We start from the raw sequence: 24,889 nt of genomic DNA, 5'->3' as shown, positions 1-24,889 counted from the left end.
TGAGTACAACATTTCACCCTCAGATAGACAGACAATCCGAGCGTACTATTCAGATTCTTGAGGATATGCTTCGTGCGTGTGTGATTGAGTTTGGAGGGTTTTGGGATCGATTTTTGCATTGGCGGAGTTTGCCTACAACAACAGCTATTAGTCCAGCATTCAGATGGCACCGTATGAGACTTTATATGGTAGGCAGTGTAGATCCTCGGTGGGTTGGTTTGAGCCGGTGAGGCTAGATTATTGGGTACAGACTTGGTTCAGGATGCTTTGGAGAAGGTTAAGTTGATTCAGGATAGACTCCAGTCCAGTCAAGACAGAAGAGCTACGCGAACCGAAAGGTTTGTGATGTTTTCTATATGGTTGGAGAGCGGGTTCTGCTTCGGGTATCGCCTATGAAGGGCGTTATGAGATTCGGGAAGAAAAAGAAGTTGAGCCTAAGGTTTATTGGTCCTTTTGAGATATTGCGGCATGTCGGGGAGGTTGCTTATGAGCTTTCCCTATCTCCCAGCTTGGCAGGAGTTCACCCGGTATTTCATGTTTCAATGCTCTGGAAGTATCACGGTGATCCGTCACACGTGTTGGATTTTAGCTCAGTCTAGTTGGACAAGGATCTATCCTATGTTGAGGAGCCAGTGGAAGTATTAGATAGGGAGATTAGAAACCTGAGGTCAACGAACAACGCATCAATGAAGGTTCATTGGCGGGTTCAGCCGGTCGAGGGGGTGACCTGGGAGACCGAGTAGGATATGCGCAACCACTACCAACTCATCTTTTCACTACTTCAGGTATCTCTCTGTGCTCGTTTGAGGACGAACGAATATTTAAGTGTAGGAGGATGTGACGACCCGGCCGGTTGTTTTAAGAATTTATGCCCCGATCCCCTATTAACTGCTTTCCCTGTGTTTGTTTTTGCTATTGTCGAGAAGGTTTATTTGGAGTTTCAGAGAGTTTTGGGACACTTAGTCCCTAAATGAGAGCTTAAGTTTTGGAAATTTGACCATAGTCGGAACAGTGTGAAGATGGCCTCGGAGTGGAATTTCGTTGGTTACATTAGATCCGTTGGGTGATTTCGGGCTGAGGGGCATGTTCGGGTTGTGTTTTGGAGGTCCGTAGCTAATTTAGGCTTGAAATACCGAAAGTTGAGTTTTTTGAAGTTTTCGGTTTGATAGTGAGATTTTGATCTAAGGGTCATGATGGGATTCCGGAAGTTGGAGTAGCTCCGTAATGTTGAATGTGACGTGTGTGTGAAATTTCAGGTCATTCGGACGAGGTTTGATAGACTTTTTGATCGAAAGCGTATTTTGTGAGTTTTTGAAGTTCTTAGGCTTGAGTCCGATGCTAATTGGTTGATTCAATGTTATTTGAGGTGTTGTGGAGATTTGTATAAGTTTGGATAGTGGTATATGACTTGTTCGTGCTTTTGGTTAAGGTCCCGGGGACCTCGAGATGATTTCGTATGGTTGACGGGAAGGTTTGGAGTTGTGAGTTGCAGCTGAAGCTTCAAGGCTGCTGTCATAATCGCACCTGCAGCTTGGGGACCGCAGGTGCGAGACCGCAAGAGCGGTCGAGCAACCGCAGAAGTGCTTTGAGGCAAAAAGGCAATTGACCGCAGATACGGTCAGCGCATCGCATCTGCGGTAAAGCAGTCGCAGGTGCAGAAGTCCCCCTTTAATGAAATGTCGCAGATGCGACAGGGTCTTCGCAGAAGCAGGACCGCAGATGCGGTTTCACTGGTCAGAAAAGGGACATAATCGAGGGTTTAGTTCAAAACTTGGAAAAATTAAATTGGAGCTCGAGAGAGGGCGATTTTGGAGAAATTTGAAGAGGAAATTAGTGGGTAACAATTCCTTAACCCTTTCTAGTCGTATTCCATTAATCTATTGTTAGTTTTGTCATTTACTTTCGGATTGGAAGTGAAAATTGGAGAAAAATTGGAAGAAAGTTCTTAGACATAGAATTCAAATTTTGATTGGGAATTTGACCTTGTATTTGGATAATTTTGGTATGCATGAACTTGTGAGAGGATGAGGATTTTGAAAATATAAATTCTACCCGATTTCGAGACGTGGGACCAAGGTCCATTTTGGTCATTTTACCTAATTTCACGTGTTAGCTTAGAATTTATTTGTAGAATCAGTTACTTGAAGTGTTATTTACATTATTCAATTGAATATAATAGATTCGGGCCATTTGGAGTCGAGTACTCATGGCTAGAGCATGGTTTCGGGTTGATTTTGAGCTGGTTCGAGGTAAGTGGCTTGCCTAACCTTGTGTGGGGGACATTCCCCTTAGGATTTGTATTGTGATAATTGAAATGCCTTGTACGTAAGGTGACAAGTGCGTACTTGTGCTAATTGTTGAAAATCCTGTTTTCACGAAGTAACTTTAATTATGTTTTTTTCCTTTCCTGCTTACATTACTTGAAATTTAAGCCTGCTGCTAGCTTAGAGAAGCATGTCTAATTGACTTAACTTCTTTATTTGCTTAAACTGCCTTATTTGTATTATGTGAAGCATGGTAGGTTAGAATTACCTATTTTACCTTAGTATGAAGTTGAGTTTAATTGAGTATTCTTTGTGTTATTGCTGTGTGTTTTACTTTGGGACTACAGGACGACATCCCGGGAGATCCCCTGTACGTATTTATGATCTGAACTGAGCTGCGGGATACCAAGAAATCCCTGGCACGTATATTGTGGATACCAAGAGATCCTCGGGATACCGAGGATACCAAGAGATCATTGGGATACCAAGAGATCCCTAGCATATATTGAGGATACCAAGTGATCCTCGGGATACCAAGAGATCCCTAGTCTATATCGAGGATACCAAGAGATGCTCAGGATACGAAGATATCCCTAGTATATATTAAGGATACCAAGATATCCTTGGGATACCAATATAGAATCCTCGGGATACTGAGAGATCCCCGGTTATTGTCTTTGTGAAGAGTGATATTTTCTTGTGATTGTTTTTGTCTCTGTTTCAGTTGTTGTTATCCTTATTATCCTAGATTAATTCTTACTGTTAGCTTTCAACTGTACTTCTTATCTTATTTTGTTATACCTTATATTTCATTTAATCTCAGTAGGGCCCTGACCTTCCTCATCACTACCCGACCGAGGTTAGGCTTGACACTTACTGAGTACCGTTGTGGTGTACTCATGCCCTTTCTGCACATGTTTTCATGTGCAGATCCAGGTACCTCCATTCAGACTTATCACTCGTGAGATGAGGCGCTTGTAGAGACTCCGAGGTATATCTGCCGCGTCCGCAGACCGAAGAGTCTCTTTCTACTCTCCCTTTTTTTGTATTAGCCCTTCTATACTTTTGTTTCCTTACATTCAAAGGCTTATGATCATGAGATTCGGGGTTTTGTGAAATATTATTAGTTTTCGAGAGTCGATATTGTGTATGCCGAACGACACTTTAAAATACTGTTTTATTTTACTATTTCGGGTTTTAATTATTTCTTCCGCAAATCGGTTTATTTTTCGTATTGTTAGGCTTACCTAGTCGTAGAGACTAGGTGCCGTCACGATGGTTCACGGAGGGCGAACCAGGATCGTGACAATTTGGATCGGGTTGCACGCTGGAACAGGCCATGTTGGCTTTTGACTAGCGCTTGAGCACATGCATTATACATATATATATATACACATACACACACACACATGCCAGGCATCCGTACTGTGTTGAGTGATTGTGAGTGTGATGCAGTGAGGCATTTGAGTGAGGCACCCCAAATGTACCGAGAATGAGAGTACTTGAGGATATCACTAAGAAATCATTAACTTGACATGTAGACATAGAAATATATTTTTCCTCATGCTAGCTGGTAAATGAAATGTTCTTATCCGTGTTGGGCTTTAATTGTTATACTTGGAAAACATGTATAAATTCCTTAATTATGAACGAGCTGGACATGATATCAATGAGTTATTTACCTATACTGTATAAGGCCCCGTGAATTTCCTACTTAGAACCCCGAATCTCGTGATGCCAAGTTAGGATCATGCGTGCCAAGCTAGGATCCCGTGGTGCCAAGTTAGGATTAAGCTCGTCGCAGTTCGGACCTTTTTGGACTGATCTATGATATAATAAATCAAGAAATAATGTTTTCCAGAAAATGCGATTCTGCGATCGAGAATGCGGTCGCATATCAGGTATGCGGACCGCATAATCGCTGCAAAGTGAGTCAGTGTGTTAGTCAAATTTAAGGTTAAATATGCGGTCCATTATGCGATCACATCTATGCGGACCGCATAGTCATCGCATAATTTCCTTGGAATTTTGTAAAGAGAGTTCTGCGGTGCATTATGCGACCGCAGAACGGGTATACGGACCGCATTTCTGCCGCATACCCAGACAGAATGTTCAGATTTCGGGAGCACTTTTGCGGTCCATTCTGCGGGCCGCATTTCCACTTTTGCGATCGCATACCTGGCTCGGGGCTCTAATTTTCTAAATTTTAAACCCGACCCCTTATCGATATATTCGGTATTATAGCTCATTTTAAGCATATTTCCTGATGCTTTTAGAGAGAGAGAGAGAGATAGAGAGAGAGAGAGAGGGTCTTAGAGAGGGAAGTGCTTCTAATCAAATTACTCTATGAAACCTTGCCAAATCTTTGAAGATAATCAAGTGAGGGCACCTAAATCTTTATCCCAAGAGGTAAGACTCATTACCTCAGCTCTTATTCCTATGCTTAGCAATAAGGGATCACAAGTGAAGTAATTCATGGGTATAAGAATGAATTTCTTGCATGCATATCACACCATAGAATATTGGGAGGTAGTGAACTAAAAAGGAAAGCAATTGGGGTATAAAATGATAGAAACTTCTCTCAAAAGGGCCTAATATCACAATGCACCTCTAGTGTTTGATAGTATGCTCAAAATAAGCTAGAATCTCAATCTCGTCTCTAATTCTCGATTTAATTTGTAATTCTTACACAATAGATTGAAGTGCTAAAATTTCCAGAATTTTGTAAGGAATAAGGAAAGTTTTATTGAGGTATGTATGGCTAAAACCCCGTCTTTTAAAAATTGAGCTTCATCGGTGTTTGTGTGGGCATGTCAAGATTAAAGTTGAATTGTTGCATTTCTTATTGTTTTACATGAGTTGGTGTTGTAACCCTATGTGTGTGAAAAATGTGTCCCAACATAATCAACGTGCTATCTTGACAGCTTGAAAGAGGCAAATGTATGAATTATGTATTGGAAATGTTGCAGCTGAATATATTGTGCTATCTACGTGAAATCTTATCTATGTTTACAATTTAAATTGCTCTTGTGTGCACCTACTGTCCTAACTGGCAAAACTAATATTGAAAATTGGGAACGATGTAAAATGCGGCCTAGTGCCAAGAATGATTTGATAAGTCGTGGCCCCCAAGTGCCTATGAAATAATATATGAGAAATGAATTGATTTATGAGAAGGGAACAATGCCTTGATGAGGCAACCTAGCCGATTGGGTCGAGATCGGACTCCGCTCAAGATAGCGGTGGTATTGGAAAGGTATTGTGAATGAATTCCGGGAAAGAAGGAAAATGAGATTGTGATTGAAGCATATGTCTCAAATGAGGCAACCTAGCCGATCGGGTCGAGATCAAACTCCGCTCAAGATAGCGGTGGTATTGTGAACAAATAATGAATAGTGTGAAATGCCCCAAACTAAAAGCTATGGGAAAATGATGTGAAAGTTGTATGATTCTTTTATTTGATAATGTGGTGATCATTTAAAGTTTTGAGTTATACTTGTGATTTCTTATTCTTGTATGAAAGTTCTTTCTAATTTGACGGTGTTTAGTTATACATACTAGTGCTATTCGATGGCACTAACGTCCTTTTTGCCGGGGGCGCTACATTTTTTTTAAATGAATGTAGGTGGCTCCATAGCGGATAGTGCCGATCGTGTGTAGCGGAGCATCCTCTTCTCAAACTCTTGGTGAGACTCTTCCTCCTTCAAGGGGTTTTGTGTCATGCCTTTTGTTATAGATGTCTCTTTTGAGGTATAGCCGGGGCCTTATTGCCGGCATTGTTATCGCTGTCTTGGGTATCTTTAGAGGCTCCGTAGACATATGTGTAGGTTATGTACGGGCGTTGGATGAGTCTACGAACTATGATGTAATTCAAATTCTCATTTTGCTAAAGTGTAATTGTATGTAATCTTGGGAACTTAATTACGGATTAATGTTGTGATTTAAAATGAACTAACTTTGTAGAATGCACTATCTTTCCTCGTCTAAGCAAATGAATGAAAGCATGGTTTCCTTATTCGTATCGAGTTGAGTAGGAAGTGTTTGATAAGACTTGCTTAGTTGGGTTTACTCGTTTGAGCGCCGGTCGCGCCTCCCGAGGTTGAGGCGTGACATACTGTTTCCTTTATATTTAATTATATTGGTCTCTGACTGTTTCTTCTGAGCTCGCCACTTCTTTCAGTCCAAAGTTAGGTTTGTTACTTATTGAGTACATGAGTTCGGTTGTACTCATACTATAATCTGCACTTCGTGTGCAGATCCAGGTACTTCCAGACATGATGGTTGCTATAGCTATGTTGGTACCAGTTTTTGGGAGACTATGAGGTAGCTGTTATGTTCTCCGCATACCTTGAAGTTCTCTTTCATTTAATTCTATTATTACTGTTCTATTGTTCAGATAATGTATTGAGGATTTGGTCTTGTATTTTGATATTCAGTAGTGCTCAGGCACTCGTTGACACCAGATTATTGGGATGGTTATAGTGGCATTATAGTTGTTTTCGCAATTATTTTATGATATTTTCACTGTTGAGTTTACTAAATTCTGTTTTATTGAATTTACTGCTATAGAGGAATTGTTTGCTTGCATAACAAGTAGTGTTAGGCGCCACCGGGTTCCGATGAGAGTTGGGTCGTGGCAAGTTGGTATTAGAGCACTAGATTGCTAGGGACTCACGAGTCATGAGCAAGTTTAGTAGAATCTTACGGATTGGTTAAAAGACGTCTGTACTTATCTTCGAGAGGCTACCGAACCATTAGAAAACTTCACTTTCTTGTATTCTTGTCATGCTAATTTGTTAATTTTGAAGTCTGAACCTCTATTCTTTTATCCTCTCACAGATGGTGAGAACACATTCAACTGATTAGTCACCAGTACCACCAGTTAGGGCCACGAGAGGCTGGGGCCGAGGTAGAGGCCGAGTTGGGGCTCACACTGCAGCGAGGGCATCACTTGTGGAGCCACCAGTTTTTCTAGTGAAAGAGCATGTACCAGATACCATTGAGCCGGTGGGACCAGCTCTGACACCGGCGGTACCCATTGTGATACCTGGCCTTCAGGAGACTTTGGCTCATATTTTGAATGTGTGTGCGGGCTTGGCTTAGGCGATTTCTATGCCAGTTGTACCAGCTACCTCACAGGCTAGGGAGGAGCCCGTACTCCCGCTGCCTGTACTCTAGAGCAGCTAGCTCAGGGTCATCAGACACCAAGGGTATTACCAATACAACTAGTTGTTGCTGCTCGGGCCGAGGTTAGTCTACCTATGACTGATGCAAAGAAGAGGAGGTTGGACCAATTTAGGACGCTTGATCTGCCTGAGTTCAGCGAGGGAGAGTCAGAGGATGCTCAAGATTTTATGGACCGGTGTCATTAGATTCTTCGCACAATGGGTATTGTGCATATAAATGGAGTTGCTTTCACTACTTTTCAGCTGATAGGGGCAACCTACAGATGGTGGCGAGATTATGAGTTAGACTGGCCAGCTGGCGCAACACTACTTATGTGGCATGAGTTTTTAATTCTCTTCTTAGAGAAGTTTGTTCCACAAACTCATAGAGAGGAGTTGTGTAGGGAGTTTGATTAGCTACGCTAGAGAGATATGATTGTGACTTAGTATGAGATGAGATTCACGAAATTGGCCCGTCATGCCATATGGTTGGTCCCACTAAGAGAGAGAGAGGATCAAGAGGTTCATTGATGGTCTCACTCTAGCAAGTTGTGTTAGGCGCTGTCGCGGCTCCTGTGAGAGTTGGGACGTGACAATTAATTTGCAATTTGTAGTAGGGAAAAGTGAAAAAAAACTATATTTCCCTGGAAAATACCTTTTAGTTTTCTAAAATAACCAGTTATTATTGTTTTTCTAAAACCAATATGCAACCCAAATGTGTATGTTTTAGTTTGGGAAAATACATAAGTTGCATCCTGTACTTGTCCCGAAAAGTCAGTTTCAGACTCAACCTTTATGGGCGTTCTAATACCATCCTATCATTGTCCAAGATGAATTTATTTACCCCCTAAAATGTAACAACCAAATTCTACCCAAGCAGTGTTTACACGCGTTGACACGTGGTATTTTCATAATTTTTTATTTTTTTCTTTTTACTGAAATAATCCTCCCCCCACTCGAACCTTTCTTTCTCTCTTTCTTCCTCCCATCGTTAATTTTTCCTTTTTCAGAGAAAATTTTCCAGCTCGTCTCTTTCTGGATTATGGTGAATGCACAGAGATTGTGAACAAATATTAATAAGTATTTTCATCTCTTTACTCATGTATTGCTAGAATTTCCATGGCAATTTATGTTGCCTACAATGAAGCTATAAATTTTGGTCTATTTAAAAACCTTTGTTACAAATCTAATGTTTAGCTATTTGGTGATAGAGAAATCACTTTCGCTTCTAGATCTACAAGCGCCCAATATTTTATCTCTTTACTAAACAATAATAAATTGAAGAGAAATTGAAAAAAATTAATGAATTTATTTTATGAAGGTTTTTTTTTTCGTAACTGAAAAAATTTATTTTATGTAATCGTTCATTACCAGAACATATGGTTTATCCTAATGAAGCACCAACTATAATCATTGAAGATGATTTTTCAGTGAAGGTGCTATTAGGTCAATAAACTAGCTTTTTGGTGATAACTCTTTTACAATGGTGGGATGGGTGTTCGTATGGTGGCATCGATGAGTATTTCATGTTTATATGGTGGTAGCGATGGCTATTTGTATGGTGGTGTTCTCCGGCGGAAATGGAGGAGAGGGAATAAGAAAAGGAAAGAGAGAAAGAGAAGAAAACAGGAAAAATAAAAAAGAAAAAGGAAAAGAATTTAAAAGGGTTGGTATTACATTAAATACAACTAATTAAGTGTAATTAAATGTAACAACCAATAAAGAAATGACATCTATATAATTTAAGCAGCTTTTATTATTTTTTCATCTTCCCACGCGCTTTGAGTGACGTGAACCCACTTTCTTTGTCAGTTCATCTTTGAAGGAGGTATTAATTTCACTATGGATAAGAATAAGATAGTATTAAAATGCCCGTAAAGGTTGATTCTGAAACTGACTTTTCGGGACAAGTTCAGGGTGCAACTTATGTATTTTCTCTTTTAGTTTTTCTAAAAACAAAACTTCCAACAGAAACAATTAATTATTTCAGAAATAAATCCAAACACATTGCCCCTACTAGGGGTGGGCATTCGGTGTTTTGGTTCGGTATTTAAGAACTTCGGTTCGGTATTTCAGTATTCGATTTATCAATTGTATATACCAAATACCGTACCAAAGTAGTTAGGTACGATTTGATATTTCTGATTTTGATTCGGTACGATTTCGGTTTGATACATAATGAATCACATTGTGCTAATTTATCAACACCACTGCAAAGAGAAAGGATTTACAACGAGAAGGAAAATTTATCAACACCACTGCAACGTATTACTACTAGTAACTTATAATTATATATAAGATACTAAATACGATTACTATAAATTGTTAAAATACAAATTGAATGTTAAAGAACGAAGAAGTTGTAAACACATTGAAAAGTTTAAGACAAAAGAATGAAGGTAAAAAAAAAGGTTGAAAAGTTCTTCACTCGCAGCACTCGCAGCAGTCGGTGTGTACTCTGTTCTTCACTTCTTTGTTTGACAAGAGAAACCTAATTCTAACTTGGAAACAAGGGAAAGTGAGTAAGAGAGTAAAGGATTGAGCTTAATTTTATTGGGCTAGAAATAGAAACTTGGGCTGGGTTAAGGCAGTGTAGGTAGGACTAGGATTGGAAAAGCACATAAATAATTCGGTATTTCGGTATACCGAAATACCGAAATATCGAAATCTTAATACCAAGAACCGTACCGATATACCGAATAACCGAAAATTTAATACTGAATTATACCGAAATACCGAAAAAACTGAAACCGAAATACCGAACTGTTATAATTCAGCTAAGAAGAAGATGTAATTGATATGGAGATGAAGAGTATGAAGAAGATGGAGCAGAGAGTTTGAGTAGAGAGAGAAAGTAGGCAGAGCTTTCTATATCTTGTATTAGAAAATGAAAACTTAACTTCTTTTTACAAAGGAGTTAGTTTAAATAAGCTAAAGAAGTTAACAACTAAATAGGAAATGACTAAACTACCCTTTTATACTTTAACACTTCCCCTCAAGTTAGGTGGTATGAAGATGTTTAAAACACCTAGCTTGGAGTTTAGATATTCATGTTGAACTTTACTAAACCCTTTTGTAAGGAGATCAACAGGATGGTCCTTTGTTGCAATATACTTGGTGATTACCAAGCCTTGTTGAACTCTTTCTCTTATAAAGTGACAATCTATTTCTATGTGTTTGGTCCTTTCATGATATACAAGATTAGTAGCTATTTGAATAGCTGCTTTGCTGTCACAATATATTTCAACTGGTAGTTTACTATCTGCATCCCCTTCTTTCAGTAGTCCAATGAGCCAAATCAGCTCTGCTACACTTGTTGCTAGGCTTCTGTATTCAGCTTCTGCTGAACTCTTTGAGACTGTAGTTTGTTTCTTAGATTTCCATGAAACTAGAGAATCTCCAATTTTAATAAGGAATCCTGTTACAGATCTTCTGGTAAAAGGGCAAGAAGCCCAATCTACATCACAATATGCAGTAATAATGTTGCTGGATTTGCTAGATAAAAGTATTCCTTGACCTGGCTGATTTTTTATATATTTTACAATCCTCAATGCTGCATCCATGTGAGACTTCTTAGGTTGTTGAAGGAATTGACTTAGTGTTTGTACACCAAATGATATGTCAGGTCTTGTTACTATTAGATATAACAGTTTACCAATGAGTCTTTGGTAAACTTGTTGATCAGTAAGAGGATCTTCTTCAGATTTGATACCTTTTCCAATCTGATCATCATATGCTTTTGATGTGAGCTTCATGTTGGTGTCTATAGGAGTTACATCAGGCTTATCTGCTGACAATCCAGCTTCAGATATGAGTTCTAGTTCATATTTTCTTTGATGCATGATAATTCCATGCTTTGACCTTGCAAATTCAATACCTAAGAAATACTTTAACTCTCCCAAATCTTTCATCTTAAAAGCTTTATGCAGGGACTGTTTATTTTCTTCAATTAGTTTCAAATTGTCTCATGTGATTAACATATCATCAACATAGACTAGTACCATTACACTTCCCTCACTTGTCCTTTTTATAAATAGAGAATGATCAAATTGACTTTGTCTGAACTGAAAATTTAACAAAGATTCTAACAACTTTGCATTCCATTGCCTTGGTGCTTGTTTAAGCCCATACAAGAATTTGATTAGTCTACATACTACTTTATTCTCCCCCTCACTTGAAAATCCTTGGGGCAAATCCATGTAGATTTCATCATGAAGATCTCCTTGAAGAAAGGCATTATACACATCCATTTGGTGTATATGCCATTGTTTTGCTGCTGCTAAAGCCAAATTGTCCTAATAGTTACCATTTTCACTACAGGTGAAAATATTTTTTGGTAGTCAATCCCTTCCTTTTGACTGTACCCCTTTGCTACTAATCTAGCCTTGAATCTTTCAATCTCACCTGTAGCTTTGTATTTGATCTTGAAGATCCATTTACACCCTATAGGTTTCTTACCTTCTGGTAGTGTGACAATTTCCCAGGTATTATTGTTCTCAAGTGCCTTTATTTCTTCATTCATTGCTTCCACCCATCTAGGATCTTTTACTACCTCAGAATAGTTTGCAGGCTCAATAACAGAAGAAAACACACTCATATAAGATTGATATTTGGGTGATAGTTGATCATATCCTAGATAATTGTTTATTGCATAAGGTTCATCTCTGTGAATATTCAGTGATACAAAGTCTTTCATCCATATAGGTGGATTTTTGTCTCTTGTTGATTTTCTAACAATAATTTGTTGAGGTTGAGTCTGTTGAGGTATTTGTTGATCTGTCATAGTTTGTTCTAAGTGTTGAGAGTATACCTGAACATCTATAATTGGTGAAGGTGTATTTGTATTTGTATCTGTTTCTGCTACTTCAAAGTCTTGATTTTGTTGTTGAACCATAGTGTTTGGAAGGTTGTTTGTAAGACTAGTCTCAGGTATAACATCTAGTGTTATCCCTGTATGCAGAGTAGGATCTATAAATAAGGACTGTGCTGCAGTTTTGTTTCTATAACTGAAAGGGAATATGTCTTCCCTAAATGTCACATCTCTGCTAACAAAGAAAGACTGATTAGCAATATCAAATAAAATGTATCCTTTTTGGACCTCTGAGTATCCCATATGAACAACCTTATTAGCTCTTGGCATAATTTTATCATGTTCCTACACAACCTTTGCAAAGCATAAGCAACCTAACACCCTAAGATGTTCTAGAGAAGGCTTCTTCTGGTATAATTTTTCATGTTACCTATGACTGAACTAGGCATCCTATTTATCAAATATACTGCTGCTAACACACAATGACCCCAGTATTTGATTGGAATTTGAGCTTGAAATGTAAGAGCTCTGGTTACTTCAAGTATATGTCTATGTTTCCTTTCAGCTACTCTATTTTGCTGAGGGGTATAAATACAAGTCCTGTGATGAATAATCCCTAAGTTCTTGAACATATTATCACACATTGAGTTCATAAATTCTGTTCCATTATCAGTTCTTATAATTTTTACTGTCTTATCAAATTGATTTTTAACATAAGTAAGGAAATATTGTAAAGATATAAACACATCAGATTTCTGTTTAAGTAGAAATATTCAAGTCATTCTTGAGTAATCATCAACTATTGTAAGAAAATATCTATTACCATCAAATGTATTCACTTTGTAAAGTCCCCACAAGTCTGTATGTATCATGTAAAAACAATAGGTACTTTTAATGCTACTAGAATGAAAAGGCAACCTAGTTTGTTTAGCACAAGAACATACCGTGCATTTGCTGATCTTTTCTCTAATGAATGGTAAGCTAACATGTAAAATTTTCTGTAATCCTATAGTAGACAAGTGACCAGGTCTTTTGTGCCACAGATCCACATCTAGCTGCTTGTTTAGATTTTCAACTTCTGAGGCTGCTAATGCAATCCTTTTATTCTTCTCCGTTATTTGTCTTAGTAAGATGTAGAGCCCATCTTCTTCCTTACCAATCTCCCTCACTTTTCCAGTGAGGAGATCCCAGAAGAAGCAAAAATTAGGGAAAAAGGTTGCTGAACATTTTAGTTCCTTAGTAGCCTTAGACACAGATAATAGATTAAATTTGAATTGTGGCACATGAAATACATTAGAAATTGTATTCTCATCTGATAGAGAACTTGAACCTATATGTGTGACTTGTGTTATATCACCATTTGGTAAGAAGACTTTTTTTGGATTTTCAATCTCAATTATTGAGGATTTATCTAACATGTTAATATCAGAAACCATGTGATTTGTAGCTCCAGTGTCTATAATCCAATTATAAGATTCATCAGAGACTAGTAGAGCTTTAGGATTACCTGTCAAATTTGCTGCAGAATTGTCTGATGAAGGTATTGAAATCTTGTTTAGCATATGGACAATTTGATCATATTGATCCTTGGTGAAAGTGTAGTTTCCTAATTGAGTTCCAGCAGCATTCTCACATGATAGACCATATGTACTTGGCTTTTGATTGAGGCTATTACTTGCATTCTGTTCTACCACATTTGTGTTCACCCCATAGTTGAATGTTATGGGATTATTCTGATCCATCTGAGAGTTATCTGTGAGTACATTGACTGCATTTGCACTATGATTAGGATAGTGAATCCCAGAATTTTTCTTCTTCTTGAAATCTGCAGGATACCCTACAATTTTATAGCAATTTTCTTTGCTGTATCCTTTAAGCTTACAAAAATCACACTGTATGTTGTAATTTTTCTTGAATCTTTGAGGCTGATTATTACCACTTCTTGAGTACATAGCCATACCATAACTACCAGGAATTGCATTAGGATTAGTTCCTAACACACCGGACATAGCTGCAACTGATTTTTGGCTTTCAGCACTAACTATCATTGCATATGCTTGATTCACTGTAGGTAACAGACTTCACATTAAAATCTGACTTCTAGCCTGTGAGTATGACTCATTTAGCCCCATCAAAAACTAATACAATTTCAATTTTTTAAATATAACACAAAATCTCTTGATTTTTCACAATCACACCCGGGAGTAAGCACTAATGCCTCAAACTCTTCCCACAAATCTTTCATTCTTGAGAAGTATACAGAGACTGAGGCAATCCCTTGAGTTAAAGTTGCAATTTCTTTGTGTAGGTTGAAGGTTCTTGACCCATCAATTTTATTAAATCTTTCTAATAAATCTTCCCAAACAGCTTGAGCACTAGATGCATACATAATTCCTCCGAACAGCCCCTTAGCCACAGAATTCATTATCCAAGGTAGAACAATTGCATTGACTCTCTCCCAGTGATTTTCCATGGTTATTGGAAAGTTTTCTTTCTTGCATGTCCCATCGACCATGCCTAGTTTGTTTCTTCCTAGCAATGCTACTCTCATAGATCTATTCCAGATTGAATAGTTTTCAATCCCTGTCAATTGAAATGAAATTATTTGAATTCCACTTACATCGGCTGGTGACAAGAATAGTGGATGATTGTAGTCCAATCCTGCAATTGAGTTTCCAGAATTTTGAGTGCCCAGATTTGCAAGATTGCCCTCGATTGTTCATTAGTGATAGCCATGGATTCTTGACCTTCAGTGACCAGATTTTTCACTAGAATTGCAACTAAGTTTTGATCGATTTACAAGCTTCAGTTTCGTAGCTTGTAGAGCTCTGATACCATGTTATAATTCAGCTAAGAAGAAGATGTAATTGATATGGAGATGAAGAGTATGAAGAAGATGAAACACAAAGTTTGAGTAGACAGAGAAAGTAGGCGGAGCTTTCTATATCTTGTATTAGAAAATGAAAACTTATCTTCTTTTTACAAAGGAGTTAGCTTAAATAAGCTAACTAAGTTAACAACTAAATAAGAAATGACTAAACTACCCTTTTATACTTTAACACGAACTAATTCGGTCCGGTTTGGAATTCGGTTTTTCGGATTTTATGCCCACCCCTAGCCCCTACCATATATATTATTGAAATCCAAACATGTACATCGATTTCAGAAAACATTAGATTTACTTGGCAATCCAAACACCACCTATATCTTTGCTACTTTCTTGAGACCTTTCACGACCTTTGAAGTTATAATATTGTACGTAGAATCTTCGAATCTTTCCATTGCTCTTGGAGGCAAGCTTATTGGTACCAGAATGCCCTTCTGCCCTTTGTTACTTTTACAAGGCACTAAGTAGCTAACAAATGAATGAGCCTTAGCAACCCCACCATATTTTGGTTCTCCCCATCCAAAATCAACTTTTCAAAACCTACATGAGCAATGTTTGAAATAGCAAAATTCCATGAAAGTGATATGATAGGTCTCCCCTTAATCACCATTAGATCTGCCAAAGATCTAAAATACTCCTCATTCACTTGATTCTTGGCTTTCTTGACTAAATCAAGAGCATACGTCAATGGATATGTACCTACATGTCCTGCTTTTGATACTACTGCTGAAAAAGAAAATGCATTACCGTAATATCCATGTGGTATTTTCAAACTTTCAAATCTTTCACGCGCTGTCACAAGAGACGACATACGCACCTGAATCAACATAAGAGGGCAATCAATGATCCCATCAGAACCTGGTACATTGTACAACAAATCCTCCAAGAATGGACATGGAGGTTTAATGGAGTCTCCTAGCATCTCAAGTTCCACATCTGCACAGGCTTCTGTAAACAAGATTCCTTCACCATTACAGTTTACCATAAGCTTTCCATTAGGTCCTTCAATGAGCCTACCAGCTAATGGATAGTAAAAAACTAGTGTTTTCGACAATGCATCTTTAATCACCTTAGCGGGATCTATCCCTTCCATTGAAGGGTTGTTTTTGTAAAACATTAAAATATATGTATGAAAACGTAGACATCCTTGATCATCTATGTCTGAAAGGTACTTTACTTCTCGAGGAGTACTTGTTGCTGGAACGACTAGTTCTGACTCACGTCGTGTAACTGACAATGCTGAAGTCGAAGAAAGTTGTTCCATTGTAGAAAAAGAAAATAATAAGTTTCAGCAAGTTCAAAATGGAAATGTGAGAGATTAAAACTGATGGAAAGGTTGATTTATATAAAATTCTTTGGTGGTGTCCCTAGTACAAGGAAAAATGAGAATCATAAATTCATTCAAAACTAAAACGAGTATTTTGATCTACTCATGATTGGACAATTTAGTATACATAAGACTTTAATCAAGTGACTATATTTTCTTAAAGTCAACTCTATTAAGTAGTAATTATTTTTGTGAATTATATGTTGCTTACAATATTTAGTTTGGTTTTCTTTAGCCGTCCCAGATGACCTTTTTATTTTATTTTATAAAATTTCATTACCGATGCTTTCACCTCCCCTGGTGATATTAGACGGTAAGGCGTCGACCCCAACCTTGTATATTAATATCCAAAAAGAGAATACATGAAGGGAGGAACATAAAACCTTACCTCCACAAATGTTAAATGAGTATTAGAATTCCTAATACTGTAAATTTATCCAAATCACAAAAAGATGGTGTTGTAACAATCGTATCATTATTTACATGCACAGGTAGAGTTATAATCAATGAAACAGTAAATAAAAGGAGGTGCAATAAATGAGTATATTTACAGAAAGAAGCCACCGGTTTTGGTTTGGTTTAATTGCCCACTAGGGCTAATTAATTAGGAGAACAGGACTAATTAATTTTTGGTTTGGTTTACTTACCCACTAGGACTAATTAATTAGGATTATGTCAAGGAATATGTTTACATCAGCCTAAATAAGTGCCCTTTATTGTGCAAGTTTCATAATTAAGGTGTACTATATCCAATTTGTTAAAGCCATAACCAATAAATCTCCCTCATGACCACATGGCTATAGTTTAAGCTCTTATGGTCAACTGATTATGGCTTTTGCTTTGAAGACTATTCTAATAACATGGTTGAGGCTAAAGCCGTGTTCATTGGAATCAAATGTTGTATTGCAAATAATTTGCAGCAGAGCAGATGATGGTTGAATCAGACTTTGCTATTGATTATTGTTACAAGTGTGGTCAAGATTATGAAGCTGTAGATATTGATAAAGAAACTTTTAAGTTAACCTTAAATTTGCTGTCCAACACCATTTTCTCTATTGATTTAGAAGACACTGCTTCAGAATTTAAATTCTCGGTGCGTGGTATACTTGTGGAAGCTGCCAAACCCAATTTGGTTGACTACTTCCCTTTCCTAGAGAAAATTGATCCTCAAGGTATTGATCAAGTGCATTAATTTATTAGAGAGAGTAGAATTTTTATTAATTAATTAATTATATTATGTCTCAATAGGTATAAGGCGTCGCATTACCAATCACGCGACAAAAGTCTTGGACCTTTTCAGACGTTTGATCGATGAACGACTACAAGAGAGGAAGCTAAGAAATGATACAAAGGGTGATGTTTTAGACGTGCTTCACAACATTAGCAAAGATAGCCCAGAAGAGCTTGATGGGATTCACATTGAGCGCTTGTTATTTGACTTATTTGTAGCAGGGACAGAAACTATATCTATCAAGTGTATTAGTATGGGCAATGGCAGAATTACTTAAGAATCCACATATTTTAGAGAAAGCCCAAGAAGAAGTTGCGGATTTAATTGGTAAAGGCAAACTGGTAGAAGAAGCTGATGTTGCAAAATTGCTTTACTTGCAATGCATAGTGAAAGAAACATTAAGAATACACATCCCAGTTCCCTTCTTAATTCCGCGAAAAGTTGAGGAAGATGTTGAGATTTGTGGCTATATTGTTCCGAAAAAATCACAAGTACTTGTCAATGCGTGGGCTATAGGTTGCGACTCTAATATATGGGAAGATCCATTGGTTTTTAAGCCGGAGAGGTTTTTGGAGTCAGAAGTAGATTTTCGTGGTCAGGATTTTGAGCTCATTCCATTTGGTGCTGGTCGAAGAATTTGTCCTGCATTGCCTTTGGCGGAAAGGATAATTCCGGTAGTGCTAGGTTCATTGATAAATAAATTTAATTGGAAATTAGATGGTGGAATTGATCCTAAAGTCTTGAACATGGATGAAAAATTTGGTCTTACTTCGCTGAAAGCCCAACCTCTACGAGCAATCCCAATTCCACTGTAGCTGCAGATTCTTTCCTTTCGTCGTCCTGTAATAAGGCCATGCCATTTCTACTTCTGCATCAAAATAATACACTTTTACATGCTTTCAGTTTGTTTCCTAATAGTATAATCTCATACTTTCACCAAAGATTAATATTATACGCTTCTAGAAAAAGGCATCTGTTTCGAAGAGTATAATACTGTTTGAAATACATAAACAGTAGAAATAAAGTAAAGAGGGTTATTTCGAGGCATGCGAACGGAGTAACATGGATACCTTGAAGTCTCCAATAAGCTAAACACAAGCACGCCTCCCTAGCAATCTGCCCGACAGAAGTATCTGGACCTGCACAAAAATATGCAGAAGCGTAGTATGAGTACATCATACTCAGTACCCAGTAAGAATCAAGACTAACCTTGATAAAATAGTGACGAGGTTCAAGTCATGTGCTACTCACTAGTCAAATAACGTGTGCAATATATATAAAAAAAACTAACACTAGAAAATACAAGAAGATAATATCAACAACCTCATAGAGCTGGTGACAACAACTCAATATAGAAAAACTCATCTTTGTCAACAAGACATCAAATAGGAGTAGGGCATGTGATAGCATCTCAAATTCAACTAACAACTCATAAAAGTACAAGACAAAATTTTTTAAGAAACAAATATGCAATCAAAATCAACCCCGTTTCAATACAAAAATAACATCAAGAATGGCACCCCAAAATACCACATAACCTCATCAATAGTGTCATCCTTATTTCATCACATATGCACACTGCACTGCACATAACAATGAAATGCCTCCCTTATTTCCCCACATGCATATATCGCCACCCTTATTTCGTCACATACACATATAACAACAAAATACCTCCCTTATTTCGCCACATGCGCATATTGCCATCCTTTTTTGTCACATGGGCAACTTGAGATAGCGCTACCCTTATTTCGCCCCAGACGCACACGATAGATACAATCGCACGATAAAGACTTATTGTTGATACCCCTAATCAATTCACTCAACTTGTCCATGTGAAGACTCGATAGGTTGTTTTGAGTACTAACCCTTATTTTTGTGTTCCGAGATCTCTCATAGATCCATTAAATGTTATATGACTTTCGTGCATGATCCGTGTCATTTTACGAAAAGTTTGTATATGAAATTTTAAAGAAAATTTAGATTTTAGGATTTAAAAACAAGTTTAGTTGACCACGGTCAACATTCTTGGTAAATGATCTCGGATCCGTATTTTGACGATTCCAGTAGGTTCGTATAATATTTTTAAACTTGTACGCACATTTGGTTGGCGTCCAGGGTGACCCGAGCGCGTTTCAACGCATTATGTGAAAGATTGTAAAAAATGAGTTTTCAAGTTGAAATCTTGTATTTTGGTGATCGATTCTTGTTATTTAATGTTATTTTGATTATTTGAGGTAGCGAGCAAGTTTATATGATATTATTACACTTGTTTGCATGTTCGGTTTTGGAGCCCGAAGGGCTTGGTGTGGGTTTCAAATTGGTTTCGGACCATTTTGAACTTGTTGGAACTGCTGGTTTTTGCTTCTGGTGTCCAATGCTTCGTGATCGCAAAAAGGAAGAATTTGGGCTAGGGCTGGTACTCTTCGCGAATGCGTGAGGTAGGACGCGAACGCAAAGCCGTGGGGGAATTATCCTTCGATGCTTTGGGGGATCTGGGGGATGGCAGGTGGTTCTTCTTCACGAACGCGGAGGCTTAGATGGGGATGTCTTCACGAACGGGAATGGGGCCTCGTGAACCGCATAGGATTTTGGGCTAGTGCTCTTCGCGAATGCGTCAGGTGCTTCGCAAACGCGAAGAAAACCTGACGGCATAGCTATTTAAATGCTGAAAGTTAGAGATTTATTCATTCAACACCATTTTTGGAAACTAGAGCTCGGACTAGAGAAAATTTTGAGAAGATTTTCATCTCAACTTCATTGGTTAGTAAATATTAACTACTTTTGATGTATTCCCATAATCACCCATTGATTTTTTACCTTAATCTATGAATTTTATGGTAGAAATTAGGGATTTTGGGTAGAAATTAGAAATTTTATAAAATTGAGATTTAGACCTCAAATTGAGGTTAGATTCCAAAATAAATTACATAACGGGACTTGGGGGTGAATGCGTATCGGGTTTTGGGTCCGAATCTCAAGTTTTGACCAAGAGGATACGGGTTTAACTTTTGTTGACTTTTTTTAATTTCATAAAAGATTGGATATTTCTCACTCGCAGGTAGTTTCTAAAGTTTATTTTGAATTGTTTGAACTATATTTGGCTAAATTTGATTGCTTAGGAGGCTAATTTTAAAGGAAACACCATTGTTGATCATTGATTTGGTTGCAGGAAGAGGTAAGCGTCGTGGTTGACATGGACTTGAGGGAATTAGGAATTGATTGGATTATTTGCTATATGATTTATGTAAAGGATAGGGTATATGTAAGATGACGAGTGTATATACATAGTCGCGAGTTAAGCATGCGCGTAGGGATATTTATTTATTGTCTTCAAGCTGTTCATGCTATTATTTAATCCATGTTATTACTTGTTAAATGCTCTAATTATTACATGCCCTTATTTGTTACATTCATGCCTCTAACCGTTACATGCCTTAATTTGCTAATTATTTTCATGTATCCGTGTCTTTAATTATTGTCTGTCTTTACTTGCCTTTTGACCTTGTGTGTTATTAGATAGCTACTTTTATCCGCTTTATATCTTTAATTATGTAATTCTTCGTTTACATTTTATTTGAGATACTTCATAGTTGGTTGTAGAAGTACATTTATATTATTATTGTATAGGATCGAGTTGCGCGCCGCAACGATTATTGGCATTATTGTGTGGGATTGAATTGCATGCTGGATATTGGTGTTTATTTTTTGGTATCGGGTTGTAAGTCGCAACAGGGAGTGTGTGTGTGTATATATATTTGTGAATCTAATTGCGCATCGCAATGGAAAAGACTTATCATGTGTGTATGTTAGTGGATCCGATTGCACGCCACAATGTAGAAGACATATTTCAGTATGTTTAACTGTTGTTACTGTATCCATGTTAAATTGAGAAGTTTATCATAAGTGTTATTCTGGGCCATCTGCTATGTATTTTCTGTTCAAATTTTCATGTTATACTTGTTTTCTCTATTTTGTTGTTATTTTATTATATTCGTACATGTTTTTAATGAGTGCCTTATTTTAATTTCGTCACTACCTCATCGAGGTTAGGCTCGGCACTTATAGAGTATATGGGTCGGTTGTACTCATCTACACTTTAGCACTTCTTGTGAAGATTTTGGTGTTGGTCCTAGTATCAGTTAGTAGAGGCTCCCTCGGATTAGCTTTTCACTGAGACTTGAGGTAAAGTTGCACGGCGATCGCAGTTCTTGAAGTCCCCTTCTTTATCTAGTTTATAGTTTAATTTGTTTCAAACAATTGTATTTTCATTCAGACATTGGTTGTAGCACTTTTAGAATGCTCAAATACTTGTGACACTAGATTCCAAGATTTGGGCTAGTCAGTGTTTGGAGTATTTATATTTGTTTTTGAAACTCTACGACTTTATTTATTATTATACTGCTTTGAAATTGATTTTTAAATGAATGATTATGTACTAATATTGTCTTGCCTAGAAAGTGGATGTTAGGCGCTATCACGATCCGACGGTTGGAGTTTGGGTCGTGACAAGTTGGTATCAGAGCACTAGATTGTCTAGGTCCCACAAATCATGAGCAAGCTTAGTAGAGTCTAGAGGACCCGTACGGAGACGTCAACACTTATCTTCTAGAAGCTATAGGGCTTTAGGAAAATTTCACTTTTTTCCTTCTCTATCGTGCGATTTTATTCTTTCACTGAGTTTGAATTATCATATTCTTGTTCTCTCACAGATGGTGAGGACACACATATCATCCATAGTAGACCAGAGGCCGGAGCCCCAGGTTGCAGCCACTACCAAGGGTAGGGGCTGGGGAAGAGGCAGAGTTCTACCTAGAGAACGCGCAACATCACCAATTGGAGAGCCTTAGATCAAGCAGAAGGAGGAGATTCCTATTCAGACTGTGCCAATCGGACCAGCTCAGATCCCAAAGGGGTTTATTACCACTCCCATACTTCAGGACGCTCTAGTCCTCCTAGTAAGCCTTATGGAGAGTGTGGCCCAGTCCGAAATATTTCCTATGGCACCGGCTATCTCTCAGGCTGGGGGAGGAGCCCAGACTCCCGCCACTAACACACCAGAGCAGATGACTCATGGATATCAGAATCCGGCGGTCCCAATAGTTAGAGTAGTCCATCTTATCATTGCTAATCAGCCCATGCAAAGGCCCGCTATATCATACGAGGGACCCAATAGGTTGGACAAGTTTACTAAGTTATTGCCTGTTCGCTTTGGTGGCACACCTTCTGAGACCCACATGATTTCATATACCGTTACCATGAGGTGTTGCACAACATGGGTATAATGGAGTCCAATGATGTGGACTTCGCGTCATTTTAGAAGCACGGTTCTGCCAAGTGGTGGTGGCAAGAGTATGTTCGAACCAAACCAGTAGATTCACCTCCACTCACTTGGGATCTATTTCACAGCTATTTTTCAAGAATTTCATCCTTTTTTCTTTGAGAGAGGAGTACAGCAGGTATTTTGAGCGCCTTTGGTAGGGTAGCATGGATTTTTACCTAGTACGAGACCATATTTGTGGATTTATCTCGCCATGTAGTTGTCTTGATCCCTACTGAGAAAGAGGGGGGGGGGTGTGGAGATTTATTGATGGCCTTACTTATGGTATCAGGCTACAGATGGCCAAAGAGACTAAGGATGATATTTCTTTCAGATGGGTTATAGAGATTGCTAGACGGATAGAGAGGGTTCGTGGTCAGGGTAGAGAGACGACATCTCAGAAGAGGCCTCAATATTTTGGAGGTTTCAGTGGTGCCATATCTGGAGGCCAAGTTGTTTTCAAAAGAGGCCATCCTATCAGGCCGGTTCAGTCAACACTTCAGGCATCATACGGTGCTTCGAGTTCGTGGTTCTTATGGGTCTCGTCCTAAGCAACTAGCCTACAGTTCACCTCTAGCTCCCATCAGTGCACTATCAATTTAGAGTTATCATAGTAGTTTTTTGGGTTGTCAGGGTCAGTCCTAGATTCAGCAGCCACAACAGCTGAGAGAGTGCTTTGAATGTAAAGGTACAGTCATATCATGAGATATTGTCCCTGACTTCATGAGATAACTATGGTTCCAGTACCGGTTGCTCCACGCCTGCTCAGCCAACTAGATGGGGGGTCAGGCAGCCGGAGGTGGTAGTCAGGTTATTAGAGATGGAGGCCAGCCAAGGAGAGGCCGTTCGAGAGGTGGAGGTCAGACTGGTAGGGCTCTGCCCCGTTTCTATACATTTCCACCTAGACCGGAGGCAGAGTCATCTTATGCAGTCATCATAGGTATTGTTTTGATTTGCCATCAAGATGCGTCAGTTTTATTTGATCCGGGTTCCATTTATTCGCATGTGTCATCCTATTTTGCCACATATTTGTATATGTCTCGTGATTCTTTGATTGCTCATGTTTATGTGTCTACACCTGTGGGAGATTCAATTATGGTAGAACGTGTTTATCGCTCGTATGTGATTTCTATCGAGTGTTACAAGACTAGGGTAGATCTTCTTTTACTTAACATATTGGAATTTAATGTTATTTTGGGCATGGACTAGTTATCACCACTTCACGCTATTTTAGATTGTCATGCTAATACCGTGATGTCAGTCATGCCGTGGTTTCCACAGTTGGAGTAGAGAGGTTCATCGAGTCATATTCCTAGCAGGGTGGTGTCCTTTCTGAAGGCACAACAGATGGTAGAGAAGGGGTGCTTGGCATATTTAGCCTTTGTGTGGGACGTTAGTGCTGATAATCCTACTGTTGTGTCAGTTCTGGTAGTGAGAGACTTTCCATATGTATTCCCAGCAGATCTTCTGGGCATGTCGCCTGATCGGGACATCGATTTTTGTATTGACTTGGTGTCGTGTACTCAGCCCATCTCTATTGCACCGTATTACATGGCACTAATGGAGTTGAAGGAATTAAAGGGATAACTTTAGGAGTTTCTTGATATGGGTATTATCAGACCGAGTATATCGCCTTGGGGTGCTCTATTTCTATTTGTGAAGAAGAAAGATGGCACTATGCAGATGTATATTGATTACATGCAGCTGAACAAGGTTACAGTTAAGAACAAGTACCCCCACAGTGTATTGATGATTTGTTTGACCATCTTCAGGGTGCTAAGTTATTCTTGAAGATTGACCTAAGATCGGGATATCATCAGTTGAAGATCCGGGATTCAAACATTTTGACGACGTCTTTCAAGACCCGCTTTGGTCACTATGAGTT

At 38.3% G+C, this 24,889-nt stretch overlaps 1 protein-coding gene and 2 pseudogenes across 1 annotated transcript; 1 reads left to right on the top strand and 2 right to left on the bottom strand.

Moving 5' to 3' along the window:
- Positions 1 to 11,708: 11,708 nt before the first annotated feature.
- Positions 11,709 to 14,712, bottom strand: LOC107777081 (uncharacterized). Its single transcript, XM_075240243.1, has 3 exons — positions 14,430 to 14,712; positions 13,184 to 14,304; positions 11,709 to 12,584 (listed from the first exon to the last, which is right to left on the bottom strand). The coding sequence occupies exons 1-3, from the start codon at positions 14,710 to 14,712 to the stop codon at positions 11,709 to 11,711; spliced, it is 2,280 nt and encodes a 759-aa protein (XP_075096344.1).
- Positions 14,713 to 15,195: 483 nt separating this feature from the next.
- On the bottom strand, positions 15,196 to 16,477 carry LOC107777090 (alcohol acyl transferase 1 allele RGa-like; annotated as a pseudogene).
- Positions 16,478 to 17,215: 738 nt separating this feature from the next.
- On the top strand, positions 17,216 to 18,580 carry LOC107777098 (geraniol 8-hydroxylase-like; annotated as a pseudogene).
- Positions 18,581 to 24,889: the final 6,309 nt, after the last annotated feature.

This window comes from Nicotiana tabacum, chromosome 20 (genome assembly GCF_000715075.1).
Source record: "Nicotiana tabacum cultivar K326 chromosome 20, ASM71507v2, whole genome shotgun sequence".
Taxonomy (NCBI): Eukaryota; Viridiplantae; Streptophyta; class Magnoliopsida; order Solanales; family Solanaceae; genus Nicotiana; species Nicotiana tabacum.
The sequence above is the reverse complement of the archived record's forward strand: the minus strand, read 5'-3'. Positions and strand labels throughout refer to the sequence as shown.